Genomic DNA, 17,432 nt, shown 5'->3' with positions numbered 1-17,432 from the left:
GACTTTCAACACTTGTTGCAAGTTTTCTTGCTATTCTTATTTTATATCATTGTCTCAATAATTCCCCTTATAAAAAAGTAATGCTTACAGTATTCATCAGCTAACTTGATTGGAAACTTTGTTGTGCAATTACTGGTATACTTTTCTTTCTACTGTATAGAAAGTATGCTCCTTCACAGCATATTTTGTCATATTGCACTAATTTCAATTTAACGCTAAAATTACTAATTTTATTAAGTTCAGCATTAGGTTCAGTAAATAGCTTTGCAATCCATAAAAAAATCCCTTAAGAACTATTTAATCTGTGTTACATTCTGTTTTTATGACAATATTATCAGTCTCTTCTTTATGAACTTTTTTTACATGATTTTCTAAATAATCTTTTTTGCTGTATCCTTTCTTGCATACATGACAAGAAAAAGGTTTATCTCCAGAATGTGTCCTATAATGACTTGTTAATGTTTGTTTTAGGGCAAAAGATTTTTTACAAATGTCACAAACAAAAGGTCTTTCTCCTGTATGTTTTCTTAAATGGAAATTTAAAATGTGACTCCTTGTAAATTGCTTTCGACAAACTGGACAAGTGTGGGGTCTTTCCCCTGTGTGAATGAGTAAGTGGGCAGCGAAATTATGCTTTCGAGTAAAGCCCTTTCCACACACTTCACATGAAAATGGCCTTTTTTCAGAGTGAAGGTGCATATGGGAATCTAAATTCTGTTTGTGAATAAATTCTTTTTGGCAAATCTCACATACAAATTTCTTATCAATCAAATGGATACGAAGGTGATTATTCAATATACTTCTTCTAACAAATGCTTTTTGGCAAACATTACAAACAAATGGTTTTTTTTCACCATGAAGTCTAAGATGCAGTTGTAAATATTCTTTCTTTAAGAACTTTTTTTCGCATATGTCACAAGAAAATGGCTTATCATCACCATGACCTAATAGATGTTCCTTCAGTCTTTCTCTCCTAATAAATCCCTTACCACATATGTTACAAGAAAATGGTTTTTCTTTAGAATGAGTTTGAAGATGCAACGTCAAGTGATTTCTTAAGGTGAAGTCCTTTTTGCAAATTTCACAGGAAAAGTTCTTTTCACCAGTGTGAATTAATAAATGGTGAGTTAAACCTTGCTTCTGGGTAAAGCCCCTAGTACAAATAGTGCATACATAAGGCCTTTCTCCAGTGTGAATTCTAAAATGAGTATCCAAATGGTACTTTCTTTTAAATAACTTCCCACAAGTCTTACATGGATAAGGTTTTTCTCCAGTATGAACCCTCTTATGATGCTCTAAATGTTCTTTTCTTGCAAACATTTTTTGACAAACACTACATGCATATGGCTTTTCTCCTGTGTGAATTCTTTTGTGGATCAACAAATTAGGTCTTCTGGTAAATTTTTTACCACAAATATCACATACAAAATGTAATTTAGCTTTACTTTTTTTTTTCTTTGAATTTGTACTATTAGCTACACATTCGCCTGATTCTTTAATTGGTAAATGTTCAAATTCCTCTTTTATTTGTTTTTCAGGTTCTTCCAAATAATTACTTGTCTCATATTCTTCATTGTCAGTGGAAGTTAATTCCTCTTTCACCTGTACTAATTCTATACCATCTTCGATTTTTATTTCTTGTAATTCTTGACCTGAGCAATCATTTGAATCCATTTGGGAAGAATAATTTGTTTTTATTTCAATTTTCACTTATAATTATTGCAGTTCCTCAAGTTTTTATTCTACAACCGTAAACAAACCCCTAAAACCATAGATAATAGATATGACAATAGATTTTCAGTGGCACAACTAGAACTATTTCATCAATGACAATTTATTATTTTTAGTAAGATACCCTAAAGGGTCTAAATTTAAAAAACAAAAACATCTCATAATTACGCTTCCATCATTTGTAACATTATCTAAAATAAATAAACACATAATATTTTATTAAAAGGAGACGACTACTTCTTACATGAGATTAAAAGGGGGGAGGAGAGATCCAGAAAAGTTTCCATGAACTTCGCCAAGAAGGAGGGGGGTTACAAATTATGACACCTGTAATTAACGGACGCCCCCAACCACATAACCTAGAATGTTTAATATTTAATAATTAATACATTAATAATTAACGTACACTAATTAATGATTTTACTTGCAATACATGTATTAACTCTTATATGTTGCAATAAAATCCCTCTTAAACCTTAAAAGGCAAAAGAATGAACGTTTCTCGAGCCGTACATAAACAAATTAACGGTTTTTGTGTAATAAAACAAAATAATCAACGGGGGACTATTTATTTACAATTATCCTAGTCTAACTTATTTAAAAGCTCTATAACAGTATTTTAAAAAGTTATGTAATCCACAAGTTATCCTATTAATAAATATTTAAGTTTGCGTTACATATTCACTTATTTATGACAAAGTTATCAGCCTCTTGTTTATGATGTACCTTAATATGATTTTTCAAAAATTTAGCCATTACGAAATTCTGATAGTAGGCCTAATTACGTACGTCAAGAACGAGCATTAGCTCATTTTAAACTTGATAACGACAATATTTTAAAAATTGACGTGAAAAACTTATAAAAAACAAATTAGTTGCCATCTACCAATTTATCTCACATTTTCTTTTTATGGCAATGTTATCAGTCTCTTGTTTATGAAGCTTCTTTACATGTTCTTTTAAAGAAACTTTTCTGCTGTACCCTCTCTTGCATATGAGACAAGAAAACGGTTTTTCTCCAGAATGTGTTCTATAATGGATTGTTAATGTATACTTTTTGGCAAAAGCTTTTTCACAAATGTTACAAACAAAAGGTTTTTCTCCTGTGTGTTGCCTTAGATGGGAATTCAAAATATGACTCCTTGTAAACTGTATTCGACAAACAGGACAAGTGTGGGGTCTTTCCCCTGTGTGAACTAGTAAGTGGACAGTTAGATGCTGCTTCCGAGTAAATCCCTTTCTACATATTTCACATAAAAATGGTCTTTTCTCTGAATGAAGGTACATGTGGGTCTCTAAACTCCGTTTCTCAATAAACTCTTTTTGACAAATTTCACATACATGTATCTTATCAGTCATATGGATACGAAGGTGACTGTTCAATCTACATCTTTTTACAAAACCTTTTGGACAAAAATGACAAACAAATGGTTTTCTCTCACTATGAAGTCTAAGGTGCCACCTTAAATATTCCTTCTTTAGCAGCTTTCCACAAATATCACATAAATAATGTAATTTTGATGCAGTTTTACTTCTTTTTTTCTTCTCATATATACTATTAGCTAGACATTCACTTGATTCTTTAATTGATAAATGTTTAAATTCCTCTTTTATATGGTTTTGTGTTTTCCTGAAATCATTATTTGTTTCATATTCTTCAAAATCAGCATAATTTAATTCCTCTTGCACCCTTATTGATACTTTGCTTTCTTCAACTTTTATTTCTTGTAATTCTTCATCTAAACAGACACTTGAATTCATTTGGAAATATTAATTACCATTTAAGTAATTAATTAAAAATGCGAGTTTCTAGTTTACAAGTTACAAATTTAATGAAAAAAATAAGCATAATAATTAAAGGTTTCTCGTTTCTTTAGCCACGTCCACATAAAACTAACGGTTGGTAAGGTAACGGAAAATAAGGGATAGTTGTATACAATTTTCCTAACCTAACTTATTTAAACGTCATTTTAAACTTTTATAACCAACATATTTTTAAAATATATTAAAATACAAATGAAATTGAAGTCATGAGGACAATTCCTAAATGGTTTTATAAAGTACAAGACAGTGAAAAGACTGAACAATGGTAAAAATCGAAAACTAAAGTAATATGTTTAAAATTATAGCATTACACCCTTTTTTAGCATTTATGATTTATGTTTTGATCCTAAAGGAATTCAGTTAATAGTTGCTAGTGGTACAAGAGTTTTAGTATACGATACTACCGATGGATCACTTATCCAGGCTTTGAAAGGACATAAAGAATTAGTGTATTGTGTTTCTTATGCTAAAAATGGTCAAAGATTTGCAAGTGGAGGTGCTGATAAAAGTGTTATTATATGGTCTGACAAGTTAGAAGCTATTCTTAAGTATAATCACAGTGATGCCATACAATGTGTAGCTTACAATCCCCTATCCCATCAATTAGCTTCATGCTCTTTGTCAGACTTTGCTATCTGGACACTTGAGCAGAAGACAGTTCAAAAACATAAGGTATCTGCTAGGATAAATTCGTGTTCATGGACAAACGATGGGCAATATTTAGCCTTAGGTATGGGTGCAGGAATTGTATCAATTAGAAATAAGGTAAATTAAAAATTACTTTGAATGTTGCTAATATATATCAATGATTATATTCATTAAGGCTGGAGAAGAAAAATGTCACATAGAAAGACCTGATGGTGCACCCATTTGGGCTTTGTCATGGAATCCAAACAAAGAAGATCCTTCAGATACTTTGTGTGTTACTGACTGGAATAAAACTCTCACCTTTTATACTTTGGGGGGAAAGATAATTGGAAAAGAAAGAAACATTGGGTTTGATGCACTCAAAGTTAATTACTTTTCATCAGGACAATATATACTTATATGTGGTACTAATAAGTGTTGCAATTTATATACAAAAGATGGGATTAAGCTTGGAATGATAGGAGACCAACAAAATTCTTGGGTTTGGTGTAATGCCTCACATCCATCAGGAGATTATATTGTAAGTACAGAAAGGAAATAGAAACAATTTCAAGTAAATTAAAATTGTTTGTTTTGAGGTAATGGGTTGTCAAGATGGTACTCTGATTTACTACCAGCTTGTGTTTAATACTGTTCATGGGCTATTTAAAGAACGATATGCATTTAGAGAAAGTATGACCGATGTAATAATACAACACTTGTTAACAGAGAAAAAGGTCAAAATAAAATGTAGAGATCTCATTAAGAAAATCGCGATATATAAAAATAGATTAGCGGTAATTAAAAGTAATTTAAGTGGCAATAATATCCTTTTCTATCTTTTTTTTATTCAAAGGTTCAGTTATCAGAGCGAGTTGTTATTTACGAATTATTTTCGGCGGATGTCAACGGTTTACATTATCGAGTAAAAGAGAAAATTACGCAAAAGTTGGACTGTAGTTTACTTGTAATTTGTTCTGAACACTTAGTAGTGTGCAAGGATAAGAAATTGCAAAGTATGTCCTTAACAGGAGTTAAGGATAAAGAGTGGGAATTCGATAGTACAATTCGTTACATTAAAGTTGTAGGTGGGCCCCCTTCAAAAGAGGGACTCATCGCGGGACTTAAAAATGGACAAGTACTTATTGTCATTTCTTTTAACTTCAAATTTCATTTTCATGTTTCAGATTTGGAAAATTTATTTGGACAATTCTTTTCCTTTGTTAATTTTAAGTGTGCACGCTGCGGTAAGATGTTTAGATATGACTGAAAGTAAGGACAAGATATCTGTTGTAGACGAGACTGGACTTTGCCAGGTTTTCGAATTGAGTTCTGGTAATTTATTATATCAAGTAAGTCCTCATTATTCATTAGGGGAATTTTAAGGGTTTCCATAAGAGTAATGCAAATAGTTAATTGCAAATTTGCTTAATTTTTGATGTCCAAAGCATCTATCTTAAAAAATAGTTTATAAAGTTTACCTTTAGAATAATTTTGTTGAAATTTTCTCAAGATCAAATTCAGCAATGGTAGAGATAATCGAATGGAATAATAATTGTGATCCTTTGTTATTCTTATAGAAAACCTTATAATTCGATGGGAAACTTATTAATCTTTGAACTAAGAGTTCATGCAACGTATTACTTATTTAAAAATAATATTCAATGTGTTGTTAAGGAACTTAATGTGAATAGCGTTGCCTGGAATACACATTATAACGATATGTTAGCGTTTAGTGGGGAAAACTCGTTAGGGATAAAAGTAGGAGATTTCCCGGCGTCGCGGCAAAAACTTAATGGTTTTGTGGTGGGAATGAGCGGCTCTAAAGTATTTTGTCTGAGTGGATCGAATATAAGTACCCAAGAACTGTCTCTCAGCACCCCCATGTATCAATACATGGAGAGAAGAATGTACAGACAAGCATATGAAATAGCCTGTTTGGGTAAACAGATGAAAACAAAAAAAGTATTTACTAAATAAGACAGATATTTTTAAAGGGGTCACTGACGGTGATTGGAACGAGTTGGCTTTTACCGCTATTGAAGACATGGACCTTGAAGTTGCTAAATTGGCATTTACAAAGCTTCAAAACTATAAATATTTAGAGTTAATTCAGGACATTCAGGTTAATAAATTTTATCGGATTTTTGAATAAGTATATATTGCAAAAAAAAATTAGGGAATTTTATTTTTAGGAAAGACAGCGAAAAGGAGAAAACAATCGGGAAGTTTTCGTGGGAGACATATATGCCCAAAGGGGTAGGTTTAAAGAGGCTGCTAAATTATACCAGAAAGCGGGGCAGGAGCACAGAGCACTTGCTATGTATACAGATCTCAGAATGTTTGAAGAAGCTCAGGTAAATATACATTATATATTCACATAATTTAAGCTAATTAACGTTATAATTTAAGCAATATTTGGGATCTTCTGATAATACCGCGTTAGTACGCCAAAAGGCTGATTGGTGTCGAAGTATTAATGAACATAAGGCAGCAATAGAAATGTATCTGTCTATTGGGGACACAGAAACCGCCATAGAAATAATGGCAGAACAAGAATGGATAGACCAGTAAGTCTTTAATTGAAGTTTTTTAATAAATAACATTTTTTATTATTTAGATTAATTGATTTGGCAAGGCTGTTGGATAAACAAGAAAAGGCTTCTCTGACAACGATAGCAGAGCATTTGAAACGATTTGGCAATTCGGGGGCCGCAGTTGAAATATACCGTCGCTTAGGCGATTCTAAATCAGTTTTACAACTTTACGTAGAGGCGCGAGAATGGAAGCAGGCCTTTGCGCTTGTACATAGTCAGTCCCAATACAAGGACTTGGTATACATTCCATATGCCCACTGGCTTGCTGAAAACGACCAATTTGTTCAAGCACAAAGGGGTAAAATATAATTTCTTTACAAAAAAAGAGTTCCCTTATCTATTAATTATTTTTATGACAGCATTTTACAAGGCTGGACGTCCAGATGAAGCATTTACCGTTCTTCAGCAATTAACTGAAAATGCTGTCGATGAATGCCGATACCAAGATGCGGGCTATTATTATTGGATATTAGCCAGACAGTGTCTGGATTTAGCATTAGAAAAGTATGTTCTATCGATAACTGCAAAGGCTTCCACGGCCGGTGTCAACCGCTAAGTTATGATTTTTCGGACTAGTTGGTGATGGTTTTAAAGTTCTATACCTTCGGTGATCATCCACCCATTGACAAAGCGTTAGACAAGTAGGGGAGAACTTTAAAACTGCAGCCATCAAATCTTTTAAGAGATTATTGCTTAACAATAATTATATGAAGTTATTCTGTATTAACTAAGATTTGTATTGCTATATAATTCTACAACTTTAGCCTTATTTTTCATAACATTAAAGTTTAAATTTAAATTCCTCTAATGCTACAATATATTTATGTTCTGTATTCTTACATTAGTGTACCTATGTATGTACTAAATAAATCCTAATTTCAGAGAAGAAATACGCACCGCAATGTTAAAGAGATTTCACGAAAACGAAACCTTAGCTACCACTTATTATGCTTATGATGTCATACACAAATATTTGGAAGAACCATTCACTTCGTACTTGCCAGAAGCTTTATTTAACATTTCTAGGTTCCTAATAGCCCAACAACGCCCTCAAGGAGTATCTATGTTGTATCCTTTTTATTAATTAAGTTTAGAAGGGTTTAATTAACAATAAAATTTTACCATTGCATTTTCCTGAATATTTTTTAAGTGGAATTTACTACACCCTTGCAAAGCAAGCAAGAACGTTGGGGGCGAACAAGTTGGCTAAACAACTCTTTGATAAATTGCAAAGTATAAAAGTGCCCCCTAAATTTCAAGAGCAGGTCGATATAGCCACGGTGTCATGCAGAGCTAAACCTTATAATGATCCTGAAGAGTTATTACCCATGTGTTATCGCTGTTCTACGTACAACCCTTTGTACCCAGCTAGCATAAAGTGTAATAATTGTAGACAAAAATTCGTGTATTCTTTCGTAAGTTTTGGTGAGTGTTTAATTAAATTATTTGCAGTAAACTTATAAAAGAGTGTAATTTTTATTCTTAGAAATTCTACCCCTAATTGAATTTGAATTGGAAGAGGGCATATCGGATGCGGAAGCAGTCCGATTAATAGAGAAAACTCCTATTGAAAAGCCTATCAGTAGCAACAACTATAAAGGAAAACAAGATGTGTTAACTCTAGAAGTGGAAAATGAGGATGAAGATCCTTTTACTTCAAGATTTATTAACTTAGAGGTTTGTGAATGAGTTATTCTACATGGATGAAATAGAACAACTTGAATAAATTAAATATTTTGTTTCAGAGTGGCGATGCGCAGTTTTTCCCTGTTATTGCCAACAGAAAAACGCTCTTGTCTTTGGACAGTGCCAATATATTAATTTGTAAATGGAAACCACCTCTTCGTTATCAATATTTTAAAAACTTAATGCCCGATGTACAAATAACAATGTGTTACTCTTGTTTTAAAGTAAGTAATAATATTATTATTCAGGGAAATGACTTACATATCAATATTTCTTCAGGCATTTCACGCAGAAGATTTTGAACTGCAAGTTTTGTTGAAAGGCTACTGTCCGTACTGTAGAGCACCTCTTGAAAATATTTCCAACATAGAATCTCCCGATTTGTCAGATCTCTAGAAAAGTTAATGTATAATTTTAGAATGTAATTTAAGCTTTAATTTTTTACACACCCGTCCACTTCTGTGATCGCCAATGTAATAATAAGGAATGAAATACACTTTGTTTTAATGAAGACAGATATTATTTTACTTTAAGTAACACCATTATGCAGATGTTAAATGTTTATTATAAAGTGGACGTTTAGACTCTGTTTTTCATACTTTATATTATCGAAAGCATGTAATTACCAAGAACGTCGTAAAACTAGAATAGTTCAGCACTTTTGATGTCAATGTTAGAGAAAACAAAATGGAAAGTCATTCAGTTTCACCTTAAAAAAAATAATAATTCTGTATTAAGTAGAGCAGTTTCAAAAAAAAAATATTTTAATAGTTCACCACTACATTAACATACATTTACCTTCCACCTAAAGAAAGCAATGTTTTGAGAAACAACTGCAGCGGTAACTACTACGATTATTTTTTACAATCCCTTTTATATATTAGATAATTAAGTTTTAACAAGTAATCTGCAACTATTAATAATAAATAACGTTTTAAATGGAAGACCACATCTACCAATAAATATAAAAATTGTTACACATATAAAACACCCTTCAGCAATGGAAAATGACTATAATTGTACATATGCTACTGAAAAATCAATAACATAAAAACAACTACCCACTTGTGTTAAAAGGCAATAAAAAAACAATCAAAGTTATATTTCTTTATTCTTAAATACAAAAATTTACGATTCTTTCTTTGCTTTTGGTTTTTTGGCTGGCAAAGGTTTTTGAGACCTTAAGATAGCACTAGCCTTGCGAAGGGCAACCTGTAAAAAAAATTAATTACATTTTCTCCATCCATATAATTTACACAATCATTTATAAGTAAACCTAAATACATGCACATATATCTTTATACTATTATCAATAAAAACTATTCATCATTATGAACACTTATTAAACTTAATCTTTAGATTACAATAAAAAAATATAATATACCTTGGTCAAGTCCGTGCGGTATCTGTTCTTTTGAATAAGCCTTTTAAGTTTGTAAAGAGACCTTCTAGGACCTGCCTTCATTGTGGTTTTCACAATACTTTTTCTAGGCTTATGCTAAAATAAAACTTCATATAATACCTGTTTGTTCTAAAGTAAGAATAACATTAAAACAATATTAGTTGTCAGACAGATGGGTGATGAGTTTTGTCTTCATTTAAGGCATCAAGACATTTATTATCATCATGTACATTATTCAAACACGCTTATTAAAGAAAAAATATAAATAAATCTTACTTGGAATTTCGATTTTTTATAGATAACTGTGAATCCCTTTTTGTCAGGTGTGTCAACTATTCCTATGGTTTTCTTGTGAACAAGACCATTATACCTGTAGGAGTTCAAGTTTGTCAAATTGCTTGTCTCCTACAAATTAAGAGCGTTAGTTCCTAGGACAATTTCCTGATTTATTGCAAAATAATGAAATGAACACTCAGTGCAAATCATGCATCACTATTTTCAGCGATCTTGGTGAAAAGTCATCATTAACTTAACTAAGTAGCTATGAAAAATGAAACTGCTAGAAATCATACGTACTTACAGTACTGAAAGGTTTGTTGATGTTTCGTTTCTTGAGTAGAAAGGCATTATTATTTCGAATAATGCTCCAGACTAAATGTGACGACATTTTTAATCTACAAAACACATTGATTACTTTCTAAAATTAACTGCAACATTAAAAGCATGTGGAAATTTATATAGGTTAAATTTGCTTAATGGGAAAAAACAAATGAAATAGAAAGGGATTGTCATGTTAACACTTCTGTTCAAAAATTTAATAAAATTAAGCGATTTCTAATATAAATTGTAGTTACAATACTTTAAAATTAAAATACTCTGAATAACTCACCACGCTAACTCCACCTTCACATTCAAAGATGGCTGAAAAATCGGAAAGAGATCACAATTCCGGTACACTAGCGCTAACTACAAATTCAGAAACAAAATTGAGAAATGTTCGACAAATTTAATGTAGTACTGAATTTGAATATGTTTTCATTAATTATTAAGTTACATCAATTTAAGACCAAATGATTTTTAAAAATAATTCAAATTAACATAGTTAAACACAATTAAGCTAACGCTTAACTTCAATTACTTAAATATAAATATATTTGAAATGATGTGATCTCTGAATTGTTGAATTGATCTTATTGACAAGCTAAGCCATTTTGTGATCATTCATTGCACATCGTAATCGTTTAATAGAAAAGTATTTAATGTTAAAATATTTCAATAATTAATTTATTATTATTAAGTATAATTAGGTAACTATGTTTTTCAATTAATAGTTCGTAATTATAGTGCGTTATTATGACTCAGTTCTTGCCACCCAATTTATTAGCGTTATTCGCACCACGCGATCCCATCCCTTATCTTCCACCTGCTGCAAAATTACCCCATGAAAAGAAAAACAGAGGATATGCAGGACTTGGACAATTTTTGACAGAGTTTGAGGTAAAAATGTTAATGATAAAGTAAGAATAGTAATATGTAATATATATATACATATTAGGACCCAAAAGAAACTCCTCCACCAAAGAGAGTTGAAACTAGAGAAGAGAGACTTGAAAGAAGAAGGCGAGAAAGAGCAGAGCAAGTTGCATATAAATTAGAACAAGAAATTGCTGTTTGGGATCCAAACTCTCAAGCAAACATTACTGCAGATCCGTTTAAAACACTATTTGTAGCTAGAATTGTATGTATATTGTCTTTGAGGTGGCATGATTGTTGTTTATTTTATTTTTGTTGTATTTTAGAATTATGATACTTCAGAATCTAAGTTACGCAGGGAATTTGAGGTTTATGGACCTATTAAAAAGGTGAGCAATTGAATTATTTTAAAGTATGCCATCATAAAACCAAATTTACTTATGAAGTTGTTTTTCTTTAATTTTTTAATGGTAATGGCTAAATACATCAGTTTTTAACTTTTCAGATTGTGCTAATCCACAATACAATAAATGGTAAACCCCGTGGGTATGCATTTATAGAGTATGAACATGAAAGGGACATGCACTGTGAGTACCAGTGATATTGACTTGAATATCATCCAAGAAACCTTTGTCATTAAGCTCATCTTTTGCCTTTAAATTTAAACACTTACAAATTCTAATCTTTATGTTTCTTTTTTTGTCAGGTAAGTATAAACGTAAAGATTAGGTATTTTAAACAGAATATTGTTGAAGAAATTATATTTAAAGCAAAAGATTGGCTTTTTCAGAATGTTATGTAGCCAGCAATGAAACGAAATATTTAATTTAGTAAGTGAGAAAATTAATACAGTATTTTCTATTTTTACACAGTCCGAGCAGCAGGCATCTAGTTAGTGCCATATGCCCCGTTCCTCTGCTTTTTGCTGGCTATATAGGTTTGTATGTGTGGTAAGACCCTGCATACAAAATTAAACGAGTCTGTCGGGGTTTTTTCAAATTAAAATTACCACTTTTCTAATATTCTATTCTCAAAAGTTAATGTATGTAAAGATTACCTTATGTCCATGATCTTTCTTATTATAAAAATTTGACGGTTCTTTCATTAGTCATTTTTACAAATTTCCCAAGATTTTATCGTTTTTCTTTATTTATTTTTGCAAATTAGAAAAGGGATTCCATTCATGAAGGATATAGGGAGATAGGCATACTTTGCATTTATTATAGTCGTATTTTCAGGATATTGTTAAAATATTAATATCTTGAATCCTGAATATTTTAGATACGAAATTAATTAGTTTTCATTGAAACAAAATAAACAAAAGAATAATTACTTTTAAATGAGCAATCAGTATACTACTCTTCAAAAAGTTTCTCTCAATAGCATTGGTTCGGCAGTTAGTGTATTTTTTAAATAGATGTTTCATAATTATATCATCAATAATTCCATTTCCTGTAATTTTTTGAAACCATCTACATGTACATGTATGTTAGTGAAATCCGACAGTAAAAATTGCACATGGATAAGAATCACAAAAATTTATTTCATTATGATTTACTATTACAGAATGTTTGAAACAATATTTACTGTATAAGAATGTTAAGAAATGTTTGAAGTTTCTAAATTTTAATAGTTTCATTAGAAAATTATCATAGTTATAAGAATAAAGTATTTTTTTAGGATCTTTTACTTTTTAAGCAATTTAATTAGCAGTAGAACAATCATATCCCAAAAATACGACTATGGTAATCGCAAAGGCCAATTTTATAATAATATGCTTATTTCCCTGTGCTCTCTAAAATTAAATTTGAGGTATGCGCATATAGTAAGTAGTTTTTGCGCACCAGGTAAACCTTTCAAAAAAGTGGAGCGGCTGCTGTCGGCACTTAGTGCTTTACTTCTTTTTCGTTGTGACATTAAATTGCGTAAGTAAAAACCCGGGTAGGTATATTTCATTTATATACCTAATTCAGTTTTTTAGGTTTTGTTCTTACAAATTATATTGGTAAGATTTGTTCGAAAAGAATATATACAGTATCAATAAAATAAGCAGTAATTCTATATGTACAATATAAAAATAAAAATCTGCAGTTTAAGGAGGGCGGCGATGGATAAATAGGTTCAATTTTGGTCTTTTCTCACACAGATTTACTTTCTCTCTTTATATCAGAATATAAAAAATCGGAATTTCTGAAGTTAATTTCTTTAATGTCGCATAGCTCGTCTAAAAAATAGGAAGTCAGCGTAAAAGTGATTTATGTTTCCAAAATCGATTTATTTTGAAGTTCTGATGTAAAGAATCAATATTTGTTGTTCTATCTCAACCTTTTGAAAAAGGCTATTGCAAAAGTTTGGGATTCTTTGCTTGATTCAGTATGTTGGCCAAATGTAATAACTCATTGTTTTTACTAAATTATTATATTTGCTTTCTTTAAAGTAAAAAACATGACTTCTAAACTTTTATTGTTTTCCATTTATTACGGTCTTATTTTGGCCAACGTATTGGGCAGATTTTCCTAATGGACTTTTCCACTTAGAAGACTTTTAAATATTTCTTACAGCTGCTTATAAACATGCAGACGGTAAGAAAATTGATGGTCGTCGAGTTTTGGTGGACGTTGAAAGGGCTCGTACTGTTAAAGGGTGGCTACCGAGAAGATTGGGTAAGTTAACTAACCCTAAACCTCCTTAGAAAATAAATTATGTTTTTATGTAGTTTAATTTACGTTCCTGGGATGTTCACATGCAGTTTGCTTTTTATTTATAAAGCTGTGTGTATGTAAACTCAGGTAGAGCAAATCTTTGTAAAATTCTTCTCGATTATCCCACAATAATCGAGATTGCAAAACTAAGAAACATTTATAATGAATCACTAGTGTTTTCTGGTATATAAATATTTTGTAATATTATTTTAGGGGGTGGTCTCGGTGGTACAAGACGAGGTGGACCGGACGTAAATATTAAACATTCTGGGAGAGAAGATAACGAAAGAGAGCGAGAACGATATAGATTGGAACGGGAACGTGAGGAGAGGGACAGAGGTCGCGAGAGGGATCGTTTTGGGGGAGCGGAAAGACGTCGATCCCGGTCCCCCCGGGAACGTAGGCGAAGAAGCCGAAGCCGCTCAAGAGACAGGAAACGCAGAAGGAGCAGGGAAAGAGTATCCAGAGATGAGGTCGAAGAGGTCGTGGTCGACAGACGAGAAAGGGACAGGTAAATAACGAAAAAATATTAATAAATTAGAAAAATTGAAAATTATTTTGTTTAGGGATCGCGAAAGAGATCGTAAACGACGCCGCTCCAAGTCTAGAGAAAAGGACAGGGACAAGGAAAGGAAAAGAGAAAGGAAAGACCGTGAAAGAAGGGAAAGGGGTGGTGAACGACTGGAATATATCAAAACGGACGACGGGGGTGAAATCAGAATTAAAGAAGAACCCATTGATGGTAAGTTGAAACAGAAGTTAATTAAACCCTTTGCATTATATTTTTTTGCAACGTTGCGATTATATTGTCATATTTATTCCATTCCCATTTCTCATCATCATCATTCATCCAAAACATTTAGTTATGTATCTGTATAATATAAATTTGTACACAATCGTTCCGTTGCTACATTATGATAATAAAAAGAAGAGGTCAAAGGGCCTGTAATCCGTTAGTCTTGATTACATGGTAGTATAGACCTCGAACATTTTCTTTTGCTTTTTCTATAAGCATTTTTTTAAAAGTGTTAAAGAAAATTATTAAAAACGATGTTAATTAAACAAGAAATTTTCTCTGAAAAGAAAACGTTTATATTAATATATTAAAGGGTGTAGCAGTTTTAGATTAATTATATAATGAATTTTTAATTTTGTAGATTATCCTGACTACGCCCAATATAATACTGCTGAGTATGATCAGTCTCGAGTTAAATACGAGGACGAAGACGAAGAAAAATACCACCCTGAAGATGCTCAAAATGGCAGTAACAATCGTCAATATGAAGAATACGAAGAAGGGGAATCATATTAATTAACTACTTTACCGTAGTTAGATTACGAATATCCTCAAATTAATAGTTTAACTGTGAAGTATGTAGATTATAAATTGCTCGCTTTTTTTCTTGTTTTTTTTTTATAAACAGACTATTCTCCATTGTGTGAGAATGCAAAAAAAGGTTTAATTAGAGAAATTCGTTTCGTGTAAACATTTATAATACTAAAAAAAGAACAATGAAAGTGTTCTTAAATTTTTGTAAGTAATTATTGTCCAATATTTTGTGATCTAATAAAAATTTAATCGTTTTAAGAATACAGTTATTAAAAATAAATCGACTACTGCTTTGGTAAACAGATTAAATATTAGGAATTGTGTATTTGGCAATTAATAAATAGAACTTAGCATATATGTAATTATTTTTATCATATCAACCATCCTCCTTTGCACCACAATGTAGGCAGAGAGACTGCCTTCCTACCAACGTTATTAGCGGGTGAAAAGAGACACGCAAAAACTTTTTGTTTTCATTATAATTTTTAAACCAGGAAACAATATTTGTTACTACGATTTTTAATAAAAGTTAGTGTCATGTTTAATATCAAGAATTTATAATACAACTGTCCATCTTCAAGAGTATTAAGTATATTACTTACGATTAATAAATATAAATTAATGAGTGCTCATCAAACAAGCTTAAGCATACCTAGTTAAGTATTTTTTTAAAGAAAAAGATAAGTATGCGCCTAAAATCATTAAAATGATTCTTAAACAAATACAATATTGAATGAAAAAAATATAGGCCAAGAAGGCGAGTTTTGTACTGGATTAGATTGGAAAGTCTGTGCAGGTGAAGCGATATAAACTGGCTTCCCCTTCAAGATATCTCACTCTTATTTCAGAATAAACAGTTACAAACAATATACTAAAACTTTCAGAATTTTGGTATTTCGTTAGTACTCAATTATTCCATAAGTATGAATTGCTAGCACCTTTTGTCTTTTATCATTTTACCCTATTGAGTTCATGAAACTTTGTTACATATTGTGTTTCCTGATAACGGTAATCGATTTGATTTGTGTTCCAAGCCAAATACATGTAAGAACTGAGTATGGTGGCAAGTAAAAGTCTATCCAGGCTTTGAAAAAAAAATTGGAATATAAAGGAGTGTAAACATTTTCAAAAATATCAAATTACCTCATAATTGGTGTTACCCATAACAATATCAAAAATCCAATAAAGCTAGGATGTCGTACATGTGAGTAAAGTCGCTTTAATTCAAGAGATTTAAAAGTCAATGGGTCTGGTAAATTTTTTATGTAATAATAAACCTAAAACAAGTTTTAGTTCTCAACAACTTCATATATGCATTAATAGTTGCCTTTTTATATACATATACTATTAGTACCTGCTTTAATCCAAGGAGTTCATTTACATCCATACATATTATTCCAACATAAATTATAGTCCAGGCAATTATATGAGGTACTAAAAATGACCACCATATAACATTTCTGTTTGTGTTAAATGCCCAGAGAGTAACAGCCGGTGTTGAATGCCAATTACTTATTAAAAACTAAACAAATAAGTTTCAAGAAAAAAGTTTATTGCCATTTTATAAATGCATTGAAGTACTTACTTTTAAACATAATGAAGAACTGATAACGTAAATGCTCCTCTGCAAAACAGATAGTTTTATTTTGCTTATGAAGTCTTTAATACTTGATAATGTCATCAAAGAATGTTGAAAGATAAATGCAGTTAATAGGCACATATCAATTATCAAATTCCATGTAACAGATATTCCATTAACTTCTAGAAGTTGATATAATGAAATTATAACTATATATGATGTTTTAAATTATACATACCTTTTCTTAGCAAATATAAATTGTAATTGGGGAATGATAAAAATGCCATTAAATCTACCACAGTATAAAATGTATGAAATACACTTAAAAGGGCCACTCCAGTGTAAAAAACTGACTGAATTACTTTTAAGGCAGACATAATGGTTTTTATAAGAGTTTATTATTTAATAATTACGACTTTAAATGTATGTAAATAAATATTATGTCATTATTTTTAGGTTACGCTTTCCCTTTCCCCTCTTA

The 17,432-nt window shown here is 31.1% G+C and overlaps 5 protein-coding genes across 6 annotated transcripts; 2 read left to right on the top strand and 3 right to left on the bottom strand.

Annotated features, from left to right (window-relative positions):
* Positions 1-285: 285 nt before the first annotated feature.
* On the bottom strand, positions 286-9,004 carry LOC108744218 (gastrula zinc finger protein XlCGF57.1-like). Of its 2 annotated transcripts, XM_018479864.2 has the most exons (4): positions 8,915-9,004; positions 8,727-8,857; positions 2,156-3,470; positions 1,674-2,090 (listed from the first exon to the last, which is right to left on the bottom strand). In XM_018479864.2, exons 2-3 carry the CDS (start codon positions 8,746-8,748, stop codon positions 2,614-2,616), a joined length of 879 nt encoding a protein of 292 aa, XP_018335366.1. In that variant the 5' UTR covers positions 8,749-8,857; positions 8,915-9,004; the 3' UTR covers positions 1,674-2,090; positions 2,156-2,613. The 2 variants fall into 2 exon arrangements, with proteins under 2 accessions (XP_025832578.1, XP_018335366.1); XM_025976793.1 differs by lacking the exon at positions 2,156-3,470 and having other exon boundaries at positions 286-2,090.
* LOC108744209 (intraflagellar transport protein 122 homolog) lies at positions 3,504-8,976 on the top strand. Its single transcript, XM_025976792.1, has 17 exons — positions 3,504-3,820; positions 3,879-4,320; positions 4,379-4,723; positions 4,782-4,979; positions 5,039-5,320; positions 5,370-5,534; positions 5,860-6,124; positions 6,180-6,307; positions 6,378-6,539; positions 6,595-6,752; positions 6,803-7,077; positions 7,139-7,283; positions 7,662-7,847; positions 7,930-8,204; positions 8,266-8,456; positions 8,525-8,689; positions 8,745-8,976. Exons 1-17 carry the CDS (start codon positions 3,762-3,764, stop codon positions 8,859-8,861), a joined length of 3,558 nt encoding a protein of 1,185 aa, XP_025832577.1. The 5' UTR covers positions 3,504-3,761; the 3' UTR covers positions 8,862-8,976.
* Positions 9,005-9,557: 553 nt separating the features above from the next.
* Positions 9,558-10,862, bottom strand: LOC108744222 (60S ribosomal protein L28). The gene is made up of 5 exons (XM_018479869.1): positions 10,757-10,862; positions 10,448-10,541; positions 10,144-10,272; positions 9,850-9,963; positions 9,558-9,677 (listed from the first exon to the last, which is right to left on the bottom strand). Exons 2-5 carry the CDS (start codon positions 10,532-10,534, stop codon positions 9,594-9,596), a joined length of 414 nt encoding a protein of 137 aa, XP_018335371.1. The 5' UTR covers positions 10,535-10,541; positions 10,757-10,862; the 3' UTR covers positions 9,558-9,593.
* Positions 10,863-11,074: 212 nt separating this feature from the next.
* LOC108744213 (U1 small nuclear ribonucleoprotein 70 kDa) lies at positions 11,075-15,442 on the top strand. Its single transcript, XM_018479861.2, has 8 exons — positions 11,075-11,364; positions 11,423-11,605; positions 11,667-11,729; positions 11,846-11,927; positions 13,902-14,003; positions 14,256-14,553; positions 14,609-14,784; positions 15,200-15,442. Exons 1-8 carry the CDS (start codon positions 11,221-11,223, stop codon positions 15,352-15,354), a joined length of 1,203 nt encoding a protein of 400 aa, XP_018335363.1. The 5' UTR covers positions 11,075-11,220; the 3' UTR covers positions 15,355-15,442.
* Positions 15,443-15,448: 6 nt separating this feature from the next.
* LOC108744221 (nurim homolog) lies at positions 15,449-17,428 on the bottom strand. The gene is made up of 5 exons (XM_018479868.1): positions 17,190-17,428; positions 16,958-17,133; positions 16,727-16,894; positions 16,516-16,649; positions 15,449-16,456 (listed from the first exon to the last, which is right to left on the bottom strand). Exons 1-5 carry the CDS (start codon positions 17,326-17,328, stop codon positions 16,324-16,326), a joined length of 750 nt encoding a protein of 249 aa, XP_018335370.1. The 5' UTR covers positions 17,329-17,428; the 3' UTR covers positions 15,449-16,323.
* Positions 17,429-17,432: the final 4 nt, after the last annotated feature.

Source organism: Agrilus planipennis, unplaced genomic scaffold (genome assembly GCF_000699045.2).
Source record: "Agrilus planipennis isolate EAB-ADULT unplaced genomic scaffold, Apla_2.0 scaffold13, whole genome shotgun sequence".
Lineage (NCBI taxonomy): Eukaryota > Metazoa > Arthropoda > Insecta > Coleoptera > Buprestidae > Agrilus > Agrilus planipennis.
Note: the sequence above shows the minus strand (reverse complement) of the source record. Positions and strands in the feature narration are given on the sequence as shown.